The sequence below is a fragment of the Gnatocerus cornutus genome, chromosome 2, assembly GCF_029298725.1.
Source record: "Gnatocerus cornutus isolate USDA-ARS CGAHR chromosome 2, icGnaCorn1.1, whole genome shotgun sequence".
Lineage (NCBI taxonomy): Eukaryota > Metazoa > Arthropoda > Insecta > Coleoptera > Tenebrionidae > Gnatocerus > Gnatocerus cornutus.
The window spans coordinates 18,778,810-18,794,447 of record NC_142234.1 but is presented as its reverse complement, the minus strand read 5'-3'; the positions used below and the strand labels follow the sequence as shown (position 1 = coordinate 18,794,447).

The 15,638-nt window shown below is 38.8% G+C and overlaps 6 protein-coding genes across 8 annotated transcripts; 3 read left to right on the top strand and 3 right to left on the bottom strand.

The window, feature by feature from the left end:
* The first annotated feature begins 659 nt into the window (after positions 1–659).
* Positions 660–2,306, top strand: LOC148179769 (la-related protein 7-like). The gene is made up of 4 exons (XM_088030781.1): positions 660–923; positions 969–1,620; positions 1,671–1,932; positions 1,984–2,306. Exons 1-4 carry the CDS (start codon positions 665–667, stop codon positions 2,260–2,262), a joined length of 1,452 nt encoding a protein of 483 aa, XP_087886907.1. The 5' UTR covers positions 660–664; the 3' UTR covers positions 2,263–2,306.
* On the bottom strand, positions 2,278–3,267 carry Gar1 (Gar1 ribonucleoprotein). Its single transcript, XM_088030782.1, has 2 exons — positions 2,717–3,267; positions 2,278–2,666 (listed from the first exon to the last, which is right to left on the bottom strand). Exons 1-2 carry the CDS (start codon positions 3,110–3,112, stop codon positions 2,379–2,381), a joined length of 684 nt encoding a protein of 227 aa, XP_087886908.1. The 5' UTR covers positions 3,113–3,267; the 3' UTR covers positions 2,278–2,378.
* A 35-nt stretch (positions 3,268–3,302) lies between these two features.
* LOC148179767 (glutathione S-transferase-like) lies at positions 3,303–5,484 on the top strand. 2 transcript variants are annotated; one of them, XM_088030785.1, is made up of 5 exons: positions 3,303–3,421; positions 4,548–4,743; positions 4,792–4,959; positions 5,013–5,155; positions 5,203–5,484. In XM_088030785.1, exons 2-5 carry the CDS (start codon positions 4,608–4,610, stop codon positions 5,368–5,370), a joined length of 615 nt encoding a protein of 204 aa, XP_087886911.1. In that variant the 5' UTR covers positions 3,303–3,421; positions 4,548–4,607; the 3' UTR covers positions 5,371–5,484. The 2 variants fall into 2 exon arrangements, with proteins under 2 accessions (XP_087886911.1, XP_087886910.1); XM_088030784.1 differs by having other exon boundaries at positions 3,304–3,421; positions 4,603–4,743.
* Positions 5,485–5,506: 22 nt separating this feature from the next.
* On the bottom strand, positions 5,507–7,929 carry pix (ATP-binding cassette sub-family E member 1 pix). Of its 2 annotated transcripts, none has more exons than XM_088030779.1 (7): positions 7,842–7,929; positions 7,497–7,744; positions 6,835–7,445; positions 6,663–6,784; positions 6,207–6,607; positions 5,957–6,153; positions 5,507–5,910 (listed from the first exon to the last, which is right to left on the bottom strand). In XM_088030779.1, exons 2-7 carry the CDS (start codon positions 7,707–7,709, stop codon positions 5,625–5,627), a joined length of 1,830 nt encoding a protein of 609 aa, XP_087886905.1. In that variant the 5' UTR covers positions 7,710–7,744; positions 7,842–7,929; the 3' UTR covers positions 5,507–5,624. The 2 variants fall into 2 exon arrangements, with proteins under 2 accessions (XP_087886905.1, XP_087886906.1); XM_088030780.1 differs by having other exon boundaries at positions 7,497–7,756; positions 7,842–7,916.
* A 169-nt stretch (positions 7,930–8,098) lies between these two features.
* On the top strand, positions 8,099–8,721 carry Pfdn1 (prefoldin subunit 1). Its single transcript, XM_088030786.1, has 3 exons — positions 8,099–8,238; positions 8,289–8,401; positions 8,446–8,721. The coding sequence occupies exons 1-3, from the start codon at positions 8,209–8,211 to the stop codon at positions 8,666–8,668; spliced, it is 366 nt and encodes a 121-aa protein (XP_087886912.1). The 5' UTR covers positions 8,099–8,208; the 3' UTR covers positions 8,669–8,721.
* Polr3A (RNA polymerase III subunit A) lies at positions 8,642–13,629 on the bottom strand. Its single transcript, XM_088030778.1, has 14 exons — positions 13,451–13,629; positions 13,272–13,407; positions 12,797–13,220; positions 12,590–12,746; positions 12,452–12,541; positions 12,227–12,404; positions 11,721–12,181; positions 11,564–11,675; positions 11,320–11,517; positions 10,571–11,273; positions 10,086–10,521; positions 9,513–10,037; positions 8,957–9,464; positions 8,642–8,911 (listed from the first exon to the last, which is right to left on the bottom strand). Exons 1-14 carry the CDS (start codon positions 13,492–13,494, stop codon positions 8,711–8,713), a joined length of 4,173 nt encoding a protein of 1,390 aa, XP_087886904.1. The 5' UTR covers positions 13,495–13,629; the 3' UTR covers positions 8,642–8,710.
* Positions 13,630–15,638: the final 2,009 nt, after the last annotated feature.

Sequence of the window (15,638 nt, the reverse complement as noted above, 5' to 3'; positions counted from 1 at the left end):
CTCCATTCAGTGTATTACTGATTGCCTAGTCAAGCAAATAAACAAGATTATCAAATCAATTTCAAAATTTCGCGAATTCGTAAGATGTTAAATCCAATTTTTAGCAACTAAAGTGCAAAAAACGATGGCAAAAACCGAATTTTTCTATTTGTCGTAATTCCGGAGATTGGAGCATTGATACTTCCAGAGCCCTTTTTTACCGGTACGAATTTTTTTATCTCTACACTTGGACTTCGAATTATTCGCCAAAATTTTCGAATTTTTATATTGCACTTATTCTTATGTAAAAAGGTGCGAGAAAAACGATTTTCCAAACAGCAGTTCGATACATGTCATAGTTTCAGAGATATCGACTTTCTTACCAGGCGCACTATGACCAAACTTTAAAAGAGTCAAAAAATGTAAAATCTGATTTTAAAGCTGCAATGGATTTTTTAAGAATGGCTTGTTCAGAAATTTTTTGTTTTTCTTGTACGCCCACAAAAGGGACTTCAAATTAACGAAAGTTCGGAAGAAAAAAATTTAAATTATGTAGTGTTGGCGAGAAAAAAATTCTAGATTTTACTTAAAATTAACGAGGGGACCAAATTACATTGAAATTATCGATGTTCAAATAATCGAGAGTCTACTGTATTATAAAATATAAAAAGCGCGCCCAATCGCAATGTCCAATAAGCGGATCGCAGCGCTCGCGTTTGTTTTTGGTGTTTTGATTTCAACTTCGTTGTTTAAACGAAAAGTGAAAATGGAAAACCAGAGTGAAACGAAACAAAAAGCCCCAAATGAAGAGCACACTCCCAAAAAGGGTCGTCACCGCAAAAAGCAACGTTACAACTCCATTCTACAACAAATGGAGTTCTATTTCAGCGATTCTAACCTAACAAAGGACCGATTTCTTTCCCAGTTGTTGAAACAAAGTGACTGTAAGTTGCCTCTACATTTGGACGCAATTATCTTTTTAATTTCAGACGTGGAATTGGACGTGTTCTTAAAATTCAACAAAATAAGGAAACTTACATCCAGCATTGAAGATATTCAAAAAGCGGTAAAGAACTCCACGTTGATTGAACTTTCAGAAGACAAGAAGAGCATTTGTCGTAAGGAACCGGTGAAGGTGAAGGAAAATGTCGATGAGTGTACAATTTATGTGGAAAGACTAAAAACTGATGTCACACATGAGTGGCTAACTTCAGTTTTCTCAGAATTTGGAAATGTGGTTTATGTGTCTATACCAAAGTACAAGCAAAATAGTGTTATAAAAGGTTTTGCCTTTGTTGAATTTGATACAGGAGCTGAAGCTGAAAAGGCACTGAACTACTTTGAAAGTATTGGATGCAAAATGCCCTCACATACTGAGCCATATCAGCTTTGTAGCATTGTTACTTTTGAGAATACAAATGATCAGCAACCTGAAGATAACTCAAATAAAAACACTGCAAAGAAACGAAAGTTTAGTGACACTGAAGATAATGAAACTGAAGAGAATTCTAAAAAGATCAGAACTGATGGTGGGGAGGTGTCAGAATCTGAGGATACTGAAAGTAAGAAGAAAAAGAAACTGAAGAAAGAACACAAGAAGAAAAACTACATTAAGGAACTGGGGCTTCAAGTTTTGTCTAAGTAAGTATTTCATTTTGTTTTGAAAGGAAGAGTGATGTCTGTTTTCCTAGGAAAGAATGGAAAAGGATGAGAAACAAGTATTTGGACCTACAAAAGAAAAAAATGAAAGAATTCAAACAACATTTATATAAAGCAAAGTTTAGTCAGCCCCAATATGATGACAAATCAAAAAGACTCAAAGAAAAGAATGGAAGTGTAGCTCCTGTTAAACCTAAAAATGATAAAAGTGTTGAAACAGCGGCACCAATTGAGGAAGGACTTATAATTAAAGTTAAATTGAATGAGGCCATTACAGACATAAAAAAGTTAAAGGTGCACATTTATGAGTTGATGAATTAAATTTATTATCTAATTGTTTTTTAGGGTGAGATTAAGACGTCCTCAGCTGATATCTTATACGTTGACATACCAAACATCGGTAGTGAAGAGATTTTTTTACGTTTTAATAGTAAGGACAATGCTGCCAACTACTGCAAAAAAGAAGGTTTAGGTTCAAAGGAAGTGCTCACAGGTGAAGACGAAAAAAAATATTGGGATAAAATAAAAGTTACCAGAGAAATCAAACAGAATAAACCAAGAAAGAATCAACGTGGAAGGGACAAGTTGCTAAAAAAAGCAAAACATACAAAATTTGATGAATAAGTTAAACAACACACGTTTTTGAAAATTAAATTTTATTACAAACATGACAACTGTCTTGACTCACAAATTCCATACAAACATACATTCAGAATAAAATGTTCAACAGCAAATGTATGTTACCACCGTTTACCGCCACCGCCTCCTCTTCCTCCGCCTCCTCCACGACCACCTCTGAATCCTCCTCCTCGGCCACCGCCGCCACCACCACGGCCTCCGAAACCACCACCTCCACCTCTTCCTCCAAAACCTCCGCGGTTTCCTCCTCTTCCGAAACCTCCTCCAAAACCGCCGCCTCCACCACCACGTCCTCGACCGCCGCCTCTTCCGCCTCTTTTCTGTACAGAACCTGGAGCTTTAGGTAGAAACCGTTGCAAAGGCAGCAATTTCGCGGGGTCGATAAATAACTACAACAAAAAGAATTAGTTGCTAGCAATTAACAGTTTTTGATACTTACTTTTTGATTCCTTTTGAAACTATTTGCTTTTATATCATCTCCTAATCGGATTGTAACGTAATAGTCCCTCAGATTCCCGAAAATTTCGTCAATTTTGCCTATTTGCTCCTTATTCTCTAAATAAATAGGAGCATTAAAAAACGGAACGTCTTCAATTTCAACTTTAGCGACTAAATCATCTTGAACGGTATAATCGAAGTAACCCAAAGGAATAACTTGCTCTGGGGGCCCTTGGTCATAATTTCTTCCGCCTCCACGACCGCCGAAACTGTTTCGGCCTCCGAAACCTCGACCGCCGCCTCCTCCTCCTCCACCGAAGCTATTTCTTCCACCGCCGCCTCCTCGACCGCCAAACCCACGTCCGCCGCCACCACCTCCGCGACCACGAAACGACATTTTATTTTTTAATTTGCTGGGACTTTGAAGAAATTTAAACACGTGGGGCTTTTCCAAACATAACCTATACGTTAAACAAGAAACATAACCTCTAAACTCAAAGAGTCAAAATTGCGGTACGAGTGGTTCCGAGAACGATACGAGCAGCAGACGAGCATTTTGATTGGTTGTTGAGTATTAATTATTTTAGTTTTTTTTTATTTATAAATAGATCCGAGGCAACGCAAGTTGTCATTTGAAGAATTGTGTTCGTTTGTTGAAGAACGCCGGTTCTGATTTGGGTTTTTCTGTTTAAATAAGTGATTTAAGGTAAGTTTTTTATTTAATAACGATTTCACAATGAATTATTGTTATTTTAACTTATATTCACTTGAGCTGAAGAATTGCGCAATTATAATTAGACCAGAGGTGCATACGGTTCGTTTTTTCTGGAGGTTTACTAAAAACTAAAATAATTTTATCAGTAGACAAACGATAAACGTACTCGTTTAATGTATATTCACAGGAACAATTCTTTATAAAAGTATTGTAATTTGTCTGGAATTTTCTAATTAAAAAAATTGGATACAATCCTTTGGGGGTCAGACACATTGATGTAGAGCTTCAAACATTCGTAATAAAGTATTTAAGGGGTAAAAACACTAATAATAAATCAAAAATTAATGCGACATCATTGTTTGTTAAAAAAGATTAATCAATTATTGTTGTCAAGAGCTACACCCTGAAGTGACTCGTTGATTTTTCGTTGTTAGATAAGTCATTGCGATACTGTAATATGTACTGATAACCGCAATGAACAAAAGCAAATATTAGATAACCACTTGTAAAGTCCAAAACACATTATTAAAGGAGCTAATTAGCTCCACTGTTAAAAATAAAGCAGATCGATTTATCTTTAATTTCCGCTGATAACCATTTGGTTCGTTTGCATAATTTGCATTTGTTTTATACGAATCCTTGAAAATTTCGTGTTGAATTTGATGACTAAATTCGTAAAGTAATTCTGTCACTAATTGAATTGAACAGGACTTAAACATTTGTTTATGAAATTCTTTGCAAGTTGTTTGTACGTATTAGTCATAGAATAACATGGCAGGTATTCGAAAAAGTATGTTTTCACGCTAAAGCAGCAGCATGAATTTCGCACGTAACGATTATTGAAACCAAAGCATTCAGTTTAAATGGAATTGGCCTTGAAACTATATTTGATAATCATCATTATTCAAAGAACGTGGGAACAAGCTGCAACTTTTAATTTAGCGTGGAACAAAAAATGGGGCGTCTCTGCCCTCACCTATCCTCTTTATTGAAATAATTTCATCAAATAAAACTAGTGATCCGTAACTTCATTCTTAAGTCAATGTCAATTTCAATATAATGGAAGGCGCCTCTATCAAACGTACGCGTAAAACTATAAATATTTTCAACACCACAGGTTCACATCTCTTCACCATCCTTCCCAGTGTTTAACTCAGTTTTCTGATTTGTAGAAGAAATGGCTCCAGCGTACAAACTCACGTATTTTTCGGGGGAAGCTCTGGCGGAACCGATTCGATTCCTTTTCAGCTATGGAGGAATCGAATTCGAGGACTCGCGTTTTGATAGTGAAAACTGGCCACAACTCAAACCAAGTGAGTGGTTAGAAGCCAAAGTCAACTCGTTTTAATTTCGATTTTTAGACATGCCCTTTGGTCAAGTCCCCGTTTTGGAACATAACGGAAAAGTCGCCCATCAAAGTCTTGCCATCGCTAGATACGCAGCAAAAAAAGTCAAACTGGTTGGTAACAACGAGTGGGAAGACTTGGAAATTGATGGAATGGTCGATACCGTCAATGATTTGCGTGCAAGTGAGGGTTCTGAAAAATCGTTTAAAAATGTATTTAAAACTTGTGATTTTCAGAAATTGCTTTGTATCACTATGAGGCCGATGAGGCTGTGAAAGAATCGCGCAAAGAGCCGTTGTTCAAAGAAACCATTCCGTATTATTTGCAGCGTTTGGAGGCTATTGTGGCCGCTAATAACGGGCATCTGGCATTGGGAAAGGTGAAAAACGCACGACTTGTAAATTGGTGTTAATTTGTTTATTTCAGCTCACTTGGGCGGATCTATACTTCACTGCTTTATTGAAGTATTTCAATTTTATGTGCGGAAACGATATCATTGCAGATTATCCTCAACTTACCACTTTGAAGAACACTGTCTTGCAGATTCCTGGCATCAAGACCTGGGTGGAGAAGCGCCCCAAATCTGACTGGTGAGAAGGGCCCATGGATTATACGGCTGGCTTATCCATTCATGATATTCAAGATAATTATAGTGTCCAAATTTCTTATGCTTTGAAGGAATGATATAAATTTCAATTTTTTGTCTTAGACTTGCTATAGAAACAACCTCTGCCATGATAATAACCTGTTTATTATCCTTCCACATTTATTATACTCGTTTATAAAAACAAATCTTCAAACGGGCTTTATAATACAGACCCATTCTTCAAATAAAATTCAACAAAAATTTAATAATCCTCTAGGAAGAAATACTGTCCTGACCGTTTCTGTTCGCAGTCCTTCACAGATTCCTGCTTGTTTATCCTAGGTCTGAAGTTATTAGGATCGCGCCTAAAAGTGATTCCCAACAGTTCCAAAAACCGGTTCATTCCTGCTAGAAGAGTTTGTGGAGTATTCGCCGTCGTCTTCACTGACGGGGTTCCTTCAAATACGATGACACGATCGGCTAAATAAGTTGCCATAATAAAATCGTGCTCCACCACAAAGCCAGTCTTCTTGGCGTGCAGAATAAATCTAAAACCAACAATTAATTGAAGTTGATTTCGTGGGGCTACTCCACCTTTTGATGACTTTGGCAGCCATCAAACGCTGCTCGGAATCTAAATAGGCACTAGGTTCATCAATGAGGTACACATCTGCTGGTTTGCCTAAACACAACGTGAGAGCTACACGTTGAAGTTCACCACCAGACAGATTCTGTACTTCCTGGTCGATAATATCGTCAATTTTCAATGGTTTGGTCACATCCGCAATAAACTGAAAGGAAACATTAATAAAAACGTGTCAACTAATTGAAAAACGCGCAGTACTTGTGGGTGGATATACGCATCTCGTATTTTGTCGTGTAATAACTGCCGAACTAATCCCTGAGATTTCGGGCTGATTTTTTGCGGCTTGTAACTTATGTGGAGTTGGGGTAAATCTCCTGAACCTTCGTCGGCTTGCAGGTTTCCGGCCAACATACGAATGAAAGTTGTTTTTCCAGTTCCGTTTTCGCCCAGCAGTACTAAAATTTCCGAGTCGGAAAACTGACCCTTGACGACGTGCAATTGGAAGTTGCCCATGGTCTTGGTCATTGATGGATATTCGTAGTGGTTCATACGTTTCACTTCCTCTTCAGTGGCCGATTCTGCCACTTTGAAAACGAGCGATTCGTCGCGGAAACGGAGATTTTCGGTAGGAACAAAGCCGTCCAAGAAAATGTTTATTCCTGTAAAGATAATTGTGTTGTGGTATTTCATGATTGTTATTAATTAATTGTTTACCTTCACGGACGGAGAATGGCATAGTTACTACTCCATACGCTCCAGGAACGCCATAGAGGCAGCAAATAAAATCTGATAAATAGTCCAGGACGCTCAAGTCGTGCTCGACGACGATTATAAACCTTCAAAAAAATGAAAATAATACCAATAATATTATCGGTTGCGTACTTACTTATCAGGATGCAACAAAGACCGAATAGTCTGAGCAGCATTCAGTCTCTGCTTGACATCTAAGTAAGAAGATGGTTCATCAAACATGAAAATATCTCCATTCTGTATGCACACCATGGCACACGCAAAACGTTGCAGCTCTCCTCCAGAGAGCGCATCAATCGCTCTTTCGCGAATGTGCTTCAAATCCAACATGTCACAAACATCATCTTGATTATTTAGCTCAGTTTTCTTATCCAAAAGTTGGCCCACTGTACCTTTCACAGCTTTGGGAATTTGATCAACATATTGTGGTTTAATTAAAGCTTTCAAATCATCTTCCAAGATCTTGGTGAAATAGTTTTGCAGTTCAGACCCCCGGAAATGACTCAAAATCTCTGTCCAATCCGGAGGATCAGAGTAGCGCCCAAGATTAGGTTTCTGCTTTCCTGCCAAAATCTTGAGGGCTGTAGACTTGCCAATACCATTGGTACCCACCAATCCCAATACTTCTCCAGGACGTGGGATGGGTAATCTGTGGAGTTTGAAGGAATTTTTCCCGTAGCGATGAGTTGTATCTCTTTCCAAGTTACTGGGGAGATTGATGATGGTGATGGCTTCAAATGGACATTTCTGCACAAATTAAAGAGTTAAATGTGGCACAAATCAAAGGGAGAGACTAACCTTAACGCAGATACCACAACCAATGCATAATTCCTCCGAAATTGAAGCCATTTTGCTGTTGGGCGTTACTTCTATGCACAACTTTCCCATTCTCACAACAGGGCAGGACTTCTTGCATTCTTGCCTGCATCGTTTGGGTTTACACTTATCGGCGTTCACAATAGCAATACGTGTTAATTTGTCAGTTTCCTCGGTTGCTTTTCTTCGGGACATGTTGACTTACAATATGTTATCCTGCGACACCTAACCTAAAAGTATCGCTTCAAATTAAATCAAACTGCACACTATGAATAATGGTGTGATTAATAGAAATGTTTGAACAATTTTGTGGGTTTATGGACTTACCAATGAGTTAATTTTCTGCAAAACAGATAAATTCTAAAGAGCCAGCACGACCGGCCATGAGGAAAGGACAGGTTCCAGATCTGCCAACTGTAGCAAATGAAAGTAACCATAGGTGGTACTTTCACTTGATATTTTTAATAAAATTTCGTGTTTATATCACAGCTAAAGGGGAGTTTTCGATGAAAATTTACTTTTATTGTAAGAAAAGAGCGTAGTATAGTCAACAGCGCTAGAAAATAACGAAACTTTTTGTCCAGATTGAAATTGAAGTGTGGTAGACCTGGCTGTCAAAGCTCCTTTGCTACAAATTTCCTATTTTAGAATTCATGCCCTCATTGCCTTAAAATCAGAATTTTTCGTAAAAAGGATGGCCAAAGTGGATATGGAATTAAAGAAGGTAATTTTAGCTTTTTTCCACGTCTTTGTATCTGATTTTACCACTTTTAGGCTTTCGCCGAGTTGCAAGAGAAACAAATTGATACAGCACAAAAGTTGCGGATAGCCGATCTTCAAATTGAGACTTTGAAGCGGAATAAACAACATGCGATCTTCACAGAGAGGTAAAACAACCAAAAAGAGTTAATTCCCTGACTTTTCTTTGTAGGGAAATTGATTCATTAGAAGCAGGCACTAAAACTTACGAGTCAGTGGGGCGAATGTTTGTCTTAACTCCAATAGATCAGGTTAAAGAGAGCTTACAGAAGAAACAAACTCAGTCAGAAGAGAAGATCAAGGTATTGGCTAATAACAAAACGTATCTGGAAAACAGTTTAAAGGATGCCACAAATAGCCTCCGGGAATTAGTACAACAGAAGAAAGAATCTTAATTTATTTCCATTTTTTATGTAAAACTTCTATAAATACATATTTTAGTCTGCAATCGCAGTTTCAAATAACAAAGGTTCCGACTCTGGATTTTCGTCAACGTGAAGGGGCTTGTGGAGCAGTTTAAAAATCCCTGTGCCTATGGGGGCTGGCATTCCCATGATTATATTTTCAGAGACTCCGTTAATTTTGTCGGTTTGTCCGTAATAAGCGGCGTCAAATAAATGATCCGCGGTTTTCTCAAACTAAAAGAGAAATTAATGCGTGCTAAGCAGGGAAAAAAAACTTACTGAAGCTAAATTCAGAATGGACTGCTTCATTTTGGACAATCCATAGCGCGTGATGCCCAAAACCTCGCCAGTGTGAGTCATTTGAGCAGCTAGCAACATAATGTGCCGATAATCGACGCTCATGCCGTGATTTTCCATTACCATTTTGATCTCAGACATGATGGTCTCTCTAGCAGCTTCAATTCCCAGGGTATTATAAACTTCAATGATGTTATTAGAAACGGTTTTTGTTCCCAAGACTCCATACGTCCCTATTACTTCCCTCAAGTTATTTCCTTCAACACACAAGTTGTAGACGGCTTGCCCCCCTTTTTCCTCCTTCGCAATGACTGCTCGGTTCACCGTGGGCAAGCCCTTCACAACTACAGTGTGTATCTTCGCCTTGAGTTCGTTCAAGGCAAAGTTGTACCTCATTGAATTTTTACTGCCCCCTGGGTGAATCGTAATGATAGTGTCGCTTTCAACGTGGACTTCCGATGGCTTGAGTTTGAGTTTCGACGTGCAGATGCTGAAACAGAATGAGAAAGTCTCTGGAAATCCCTCAAGATCAACAAACCTGTAACGAACAGTTTCTGCAGTTATTTCCAGCCTCAACAACTTGATTATATCATAGTTTAGTTGAATTAACAGGAAACAATCTTCCGCTGAGTAAATTTCGTCGATAAAAGACGCAATTTGGCCCAAAGTCGTTCTTTCGATTCTTGCTTTTACTTCCCGCGCGAATCCAATGTCGTGGGGCCTCGTCAAACGGGCCGTGATAATCGGGGTGCTGATTTCCTTGCTGGCGTTGATGATCTCTTTGATTCTCGGTACTCCTTGTGTGATATTCATGCTTGCAACACCCGCAAAATGGAAAGTTTTCAGAGTCATCTGAGTGCCCGGTTCTCCTATACTCTGTGCCGCCAGAGCCCCCACCGCCGTGCCAGGCTCTATAATCGATTTACTGTATTTCGTTCCACAGGTTTGTAAAAACGTGACCACTTGGCTACACGTTAGGCGCTCAATTTCCTTGACGACTTTATCCTCCCCGAATTTTTCGGTGATTTTCTCCACCTTCTGGGCCTGTTTTTCCATGAACTCCCTGGAAGAAATGTTAGTAAAAGTGTTGTTAAAAAAACGGGTGACTCACTTTAGCTCCGTTTTGAATTTCTCGCTGCATTCATTCAAAGAATCCATTTCCAGAAAAGCTTTAGTGGCTCTTCGAATTTGGGGACCTGTTAAAGCGGGCTCTGCTCGGTACGGATGTCTTGCCTGCACATGTCTCAGAACACGATCAAAATCCACTGGACAGTCTTTGCCTTCCATGAAGGTAGGATCTAGTCCATCGCAGCCGTAAGTCACTTGGACGATGTCTCCTTCGGCGTTCCTCACAGACCCGTCGTAGTGTACGACTAGATCCTCCAAAGACTTGACCAATCTTCTCTGCATGTAACCTGTCTCGGCGGTTTTTACCGCGGTGTCAACTAAACCTTCACGACCGCCCATCGTGTGGAAGAAGAATTCTGTCGGTGTTAAACCCGTGTAGAAACTGTTCTCAACGAAACCTTTTGCTTCTGGAGTTTTTGCTACAAGTTTTTGTCAAAACGGCGAAGATTTAACACTGAAGAGACTTACAGTGGTGTTGGAAATGTGGTAAAGAGCGATTTTCGAACCCATCCGGGACTCTTTTTCCGTTCAGAGCTTGTTGGCCGACACACGCAATCATCTGTGAAATGTTAATAAAAGAACCTTTTGAGCCTGATAACGCCATAATAAGGGGGCTATTAGTGGGGTGTAGCTCCGCCAAACACGCTTGTCCCGCGTGTTCTCGAATAACCGACAACTCCTTAAGAATCACAGCCTCGAGAGTTTCTTCAGGGGTACAACCGGGCTGCGATTGCAGCCGCCCATCGGCCATCTGTCGGATATATTCGTCGCATTTTGAATACCCCTCATTGAGCAGTTTGGCTTTTCTGCGCAGTAAACCTTGGCTAGGTGTTACATCTCCAATTCCTATCGAAAATCCGGTGTTCATGAGATAATTCGAGGTCAGTTTCGCCAACCTCCACATGGCTTTGATTGCGTATTCTTGCCCGAAATCCCGCAGGATGACAAAAAAGATGTTGCTGCCTTTGCTACCACTCCCCAGGTGGCTTTTATCGAGAGTTCCTGCAAGCAGCTCAGAGTTCCTGATCAAAACGTAGGAATCTTTGACGCAGAGTTCGCGGTTCGCGGTGTAGGACTTTCCTTTAGCTTCGAGCGTTGCTTTAACTGCGCATTCTTTGTTAGGGCGGAAAATGAGACTGCAGATTTGCTTTCCCGACCAAAGGGCTCTTGGCTACAAACAAACAATTAAACATGAATAAGGAGGTGTCTCGCAAAACCTTCAAAATGCAGGGTGGGGGTAATTCAATCTGCATGTGGGTGTCGTCTTCTGCGAGTAAAGTCGCGGCTAATTGAGAAGCACGGGCTTTATCCAAGAAAGTGTCTTTCTTACTCAGGAGGTAGGCCCCAGTTAAAAAGTCCTGAGTTGCAGCTATCAACAATTCCCCGTTTCTTGGAGTGACCAAGTTACTTTTATTCTAGAACAAACTCTTAGTGATTGCATCGTTTGTTTGGGAATCGTACCCCCATCAGAATTAGGGCTTCAGCTTTGGCTTCCTCAGTCTGCGGGAGATGCAAATTCATCTCATCGCCGTCAAAATCCGCGTTGTAAGGATTGCACACGCATTCATTAAACCTGTTGAACAAATTAGCTAAAAATCACGAAAATTCACAACGGTACCTGAATGTTCTGTGTCTGTGAATCTTCGCAATGTGCGCCATAATGGACAACTTGTGTAAACTAGGCTGCCGGTTAAACAAAACAACATCGTTATCCCGAAGATGCCGCTCCACCAGGTCCCCCAGTTTTAATTCCTGCGCCAGTTTCTCTCGGTTTCCGTATTTTAAAAACTTCTTAAAAGCGGATCCTTTCTGCTGGACATAGTTAGCCCCGGGCCACTTATCTGGACCGTTTATAACCAACTCTCTCATTTGGACAATGTTGGCTCGGATCACCCGCTCTGGATATGTTAGAATTTTGGCGACATGTATAGGAACACCGACTTGATCAATTTGCAGATTGGGATCCGGGGATATTACAGTCCGCGATGAAAAATCGACGCGTTTTCCGGACAAATTTCCGCGGAATCGTCCCTGTTTACCTTTGAGGCGCTGCACTAAACCACGGCCTGGTTTCTTAGGCTAAAATTTAAAGATAACGAGGGGTGTAATTCAAGTTGAAATTACCATCATGGCTAGTGGAACACCCGACAACTCGCTATTAATATACAAAGCGGTTTGTAGTTGCAAAAAATCCCAGCCTTCCTGGTACATATTAACAGAAGCCCCCGACAATTTGTGCTTCTTGATGACATCGTTGATGAAAATAATTTCAGACTGCCGCATGGTTAAATCGTCTTCGTTTCTGTAACACCATTTCAGTGATTTAAGAGTGAAGAAAACAAAACGTACGTTCCAGCCTTTAGATCTGATACCACAGAGGGGCGGATTGATACCGGAGGTACCAACATTCTTGTAAAAATGAGATCTTTGGGTTGCGACCTAAAACAATACGTTAAGAGGGTGAAATTAAGAAGTTAAGAAGAAAACCTCCGAGTGTCCATGGCGAGTAACGGGATGTCGCTTTCAGGGATTCGCTCAAATAATTTCAGGACGTCAATTGGGGTCAGAATTTGAGACAGCGTGTTGCTTGCTGTTAAGGCGTTTTTTATTTCCGGGTTTGCATCCACCGCATAGTTAAATTTTCCTAGATAAAATGCAAAGTTATACTTTTTTCTATCATTAAATGAACTTTACCCATGTGCTCCTTCAGAGCAGCTTCTTTATCAGCTCCTCTGTTGTTCTCGCAAACAATTTTTAGCACGGAGCCCCCTGTGCTTCCTTTCCCTGCGGTCAGTTTTTTCACAAATCCATTGCTGGCTTTGCAGTACTGACACCTGTTAATCTTTTTTGATTTCTCTACTAGTTTCTTCCTGATTGCCTTTTTGACCATGTAGCTGAGATGGTCATTAGACAACCTTATTCTATACTGACTCTTCTCGTCTTCTGGTAAAAGAACACGCGCGCAATTCTTACAAATCATTTGCAAGATATTAATTATGCTCCTGAAGTACCCTACATGGAACACCGGTAATTCTAGGTCAATATAACCAAAGTGGCCAACACACTGATTTATGTTCTTCCCGCACGTCTGGCATGGCGACTCTTTTGAGTTGGTACCCTGCAAAACACTTTTATCTGATTCCAATCTTTGAGACTAAAAGGGGGTTACCAGTCTCTTATCCAGGACTCCATACGCTATGGGAGTGCGTTGAGTGTCCTGATTGTACAAATTTTTCGCGACGACGTGAATATGGGATTGTTGTTGCATAGATTCCGCACTTTCCACCCCGAAACTGATGTGGGAGCTACAAAAAAAGTTAAGGAGGAACGTGCAGTGCCAAAACTTACATTTTTCTCGCCACGTCAGTCTCTCTGTACTGCTCTTTTGGCATTTTGGATCACTAAAACACAACTTTGTTCGTTCAAAAACTAAAAGCAATCGTTTTGTGGGGTTCTGAAACGCAGACTTGACATATTTCTAACCTCAAAGCAAAACAAGGAAATTGAGGTTAGTTTGGACAGGACAGCGGAACGGTGGTGGAGGCGCGCGGAGGTAAAAACGAATTATACTTTCCCAGAAGGAAAATATTGGAATTTAAATTTTATGACTTATAACTAAATTAACTGTTACAAATAATTAGTACGATAAAATTTGTTCAATTAAATTATAAAAAAAACAATAATAATGGAGTCTTATAAGTTCAGATAATAAATAGCCCCAATTCACCTTAATATTAATTTGAAGATTTTTCAACTTATTCTGGCTCGACCTGATGATGCTAAACGGACTTTAGACTCTTTTCCTTTTTTTAAACCATTTGTTTTTACCTACATTAAGTTATCTAAACCAAAATGACTCAAACACGTTTTATTGCATAAATTTTTAATTTTTTGCTTTAGTACAATATTAACTGTGTTTTTTTTTAAGTAATGTTAACTTTGATTTTTTTTTATTAACTACCGAATAATTACATAACAACTACATAAGTACATAACAAAATTATAAAAATTAAGTCTACGCAACTCTCGTTTTATACCGAAGGCCGTTTTATAAAAAGTCAATATTTCAATCAATTTGTTTAAAAAGTGAGTTAGAGATAAGAAGACAGTTCAAGGTAATCGTTTACATAACGCCTTCTTCAAGTCAATGTTAGCTTTCAGCAATTAAAAAAAAATCCGCGATTGACTGGTAGCTTTTTTCTAAAAAGAAGTAAAAATTTCAAGCTTTCAGTTTGTCGGCGAGCAACACAATCGGTCATAGAATCTTGGATCAAAAGTTTATCCTTTTATCTTATTTGGTTCAGTTGGTACAATATAAAATATGCAGGTAATGTACGTTATGAAATCGGAACCAGAAACCACAATAAGCAGAAAATTATCTAATATCTGCTATTGTTCTAGGAATGCTGAACAGAATTGCTAAACTAAAAACTGAAAAATCGTTTAGAAAAAATTTGCAATTTCAACGAGATGTAAAACAGTTGCGTGTGTACCTATCTCTTTATCATGTACATATCTAAGTACAAAAACAGTTTAATTGTAGAATACGATACTGTCATTTCAATCAAAAGCGTTACACGTGGCTTGACATTCTCATATTTTATACTATTGCCTATCTAATGTCAATTACACGTTTCGTATCGCTCGCGGTGTTTTCAGTGTTTTCCTCACTGTAATAAGAGATAAATTAATTAAATTACTATTTTTCAATTACGTTATGTATACATTTAATAATTTTATGCATATTTGTTGCATTCACACTTTCTATTGAGAAGCCAAGTGTATACTTTGTTTATGAATCACGTTGTAATCATTCATTTCTAAAGCGATTGAAAGACATCATTAAAAATGACAATAAAAATTCCAACATATAATTCGTACACGTTTTTTATAAGCGGTCGCCATATTAGTCTCGGAATTAATTCTGGGTTATTCCTTCATTCGCAGTAAAAAAATTATGTAAACATCAAGTCCACTTAACCCACCTACTAATTAAGCATAATCAAAACCTGCTCAACTCGTTGGTCGGTCACCGATTCTGGGAATTTATTTTATTTACAATGTGTCAAAACGAATTCGCATCGGATAAACCGACTTTCTATTATAATCCAACACCCAGTGAGAAACCACCCGCTGGGATCTTGTTATGCAAATTAGTTTCGCGATTCATGGGGAAAGTTGTCAAGATTAATGATGATGGTCTGAAATTATTTTGGCATTTCGTAATCTATAATCAATATTTATGAAGGCTACTTCTGATTTATCGCGAAAAAAATTAAATGGAAGTGGACGTTCCAAGAAGGGAATTTCATTAAGGATTGGGGGAAAATAAAGCAAAATTTAATAACTTAGAAGAATTTATTGCTACAGTATTGCTCGTGGAATACTGAGTAAATTTACACTTATAATTTTAAAACCTATTATGCCTACGAGTAACATCTAAATATTATAAACTATACTGTACACAATTATCTATAATTATCAGGAAAATAAAATAATATAAATAAACTAACAACAAAACCGCAGATAAAAATTT

Bases quoted from the DNA above. Each gene is read 5' to 3' on its own strand.
- LOC148179767 (XM_088030785.1), top strand. From the start codon at position 4,608: ATGGCTCCAGCGTACAAACTCACGTATTTTTCGGGGGAAGCTCTGGCG. The intron at 4,744-4,791 runs GTGAGTGGTTAG...TTCGATTTTTAG, and splicing joins CTGGCCACAACTCAAACCAA to ACATGCCCTTTGGTCAAGTC. The intron at 5,156-5,202 runs GTGAAAAACGCA...TGTTTATTTCAG, and splicing joins GGCATCTGGCATTGGGAAAG to CTCACTTGGGCGGATCTATA.
- Gar1 (XM_088030782.1), bottom strand. From the start codon at position 3,112: ATGTCGTTTCGTGGTCGCGGAGGTGGTGGCGGCGGACGTGGGTTTGGC. The intron at 2,667-2,716 runs GTAAGTATCAAA...TTTTTGTTGTAG, and splicing joins GTTTCAAAAGGAATCAAAAA to TTATTTATCGACCCCGCGAA.
- Polr3A (XM_088030778.1), bottom strand. From the start codon at position 13,494: ATGCCAAAAGAGCAGTACAGAGAGACTGACGTGGCGAGAAAAAT. The intron at 11,676-11,720 runs GTACCGTTGTGA...TTTGTTCAACAG, and splicing joins CACAGACACAGAACATTCAG to GTTTAATGAATGCGTGTGCA. The intron at 10,038-10,085 runs GTGAGTCACCCG...CATTTCTTCCAG, and splicing joins AAATTCAAAACGGAGCTAAA to GGAGTTCATGGAAAAACAGG.
- LOC148179769 (XM_088030781.1), top strand. From the start codon at position 665: ATGTCCAATAAGCGGATCGCAGCGCTCGCGTTTGTTTTTGGTGTTTTG. The intron at 924-968 runs GTAAGTTGCCTC...TTTTAATTTCAG, and splicing joins GTTGTTGAAACAAAGTGACT to ACGTGGAATTGGACGTGTTC. The intron at 1,933-1,983 runs GTGCACATTTAT...ATTGTTTTTTAG, and splicing joins CAGACATAAAAAAGTTAAAG to GGTGAGATTAAGACGTCCTC.
- Pfdn1 (XM_088030786.1), top strand. From the start codon at position 8,209: ATGGCCAAAGTGGATATGGAATTAAAGAAG. The intron at 8,239-8,288 runs GTAATTTTAGCT...TACCACTTTTAG, and splicing joins TGGATATGGAATTAAAGAAG to GCTTTCGCCGAGTTGCAAGA. The intron at 8,402-8,445 runs GTAAAACAACCA...TTTTCTTTGTAG, and splicing joins CATGCGATCTTCACAGAGAG to GGAAATTGATTCATTAGAAG.
- pix (XM_088030779.1), bottom strand. From the start codon at position 7,709: ATGTCCCGAAGAAAAGCAACCGAGGAAACTGACAAATTAACACGTATT. The intron at 6,785-6,834 runs GTAAGTACGCAA...ATTTTTTTGAAG, and splicing joins TCTTTGTTGCATCCTGATAA to GTTTATAATCGTCGTCGAGC. The intron at 5,911-5,956 runs GTGGAGTAGCCC...TGTTGGTTTTAG, and splicing joins GCTGCCAAAGTCATCAAAAG to ATTTATTCTGCACGCCAAGA.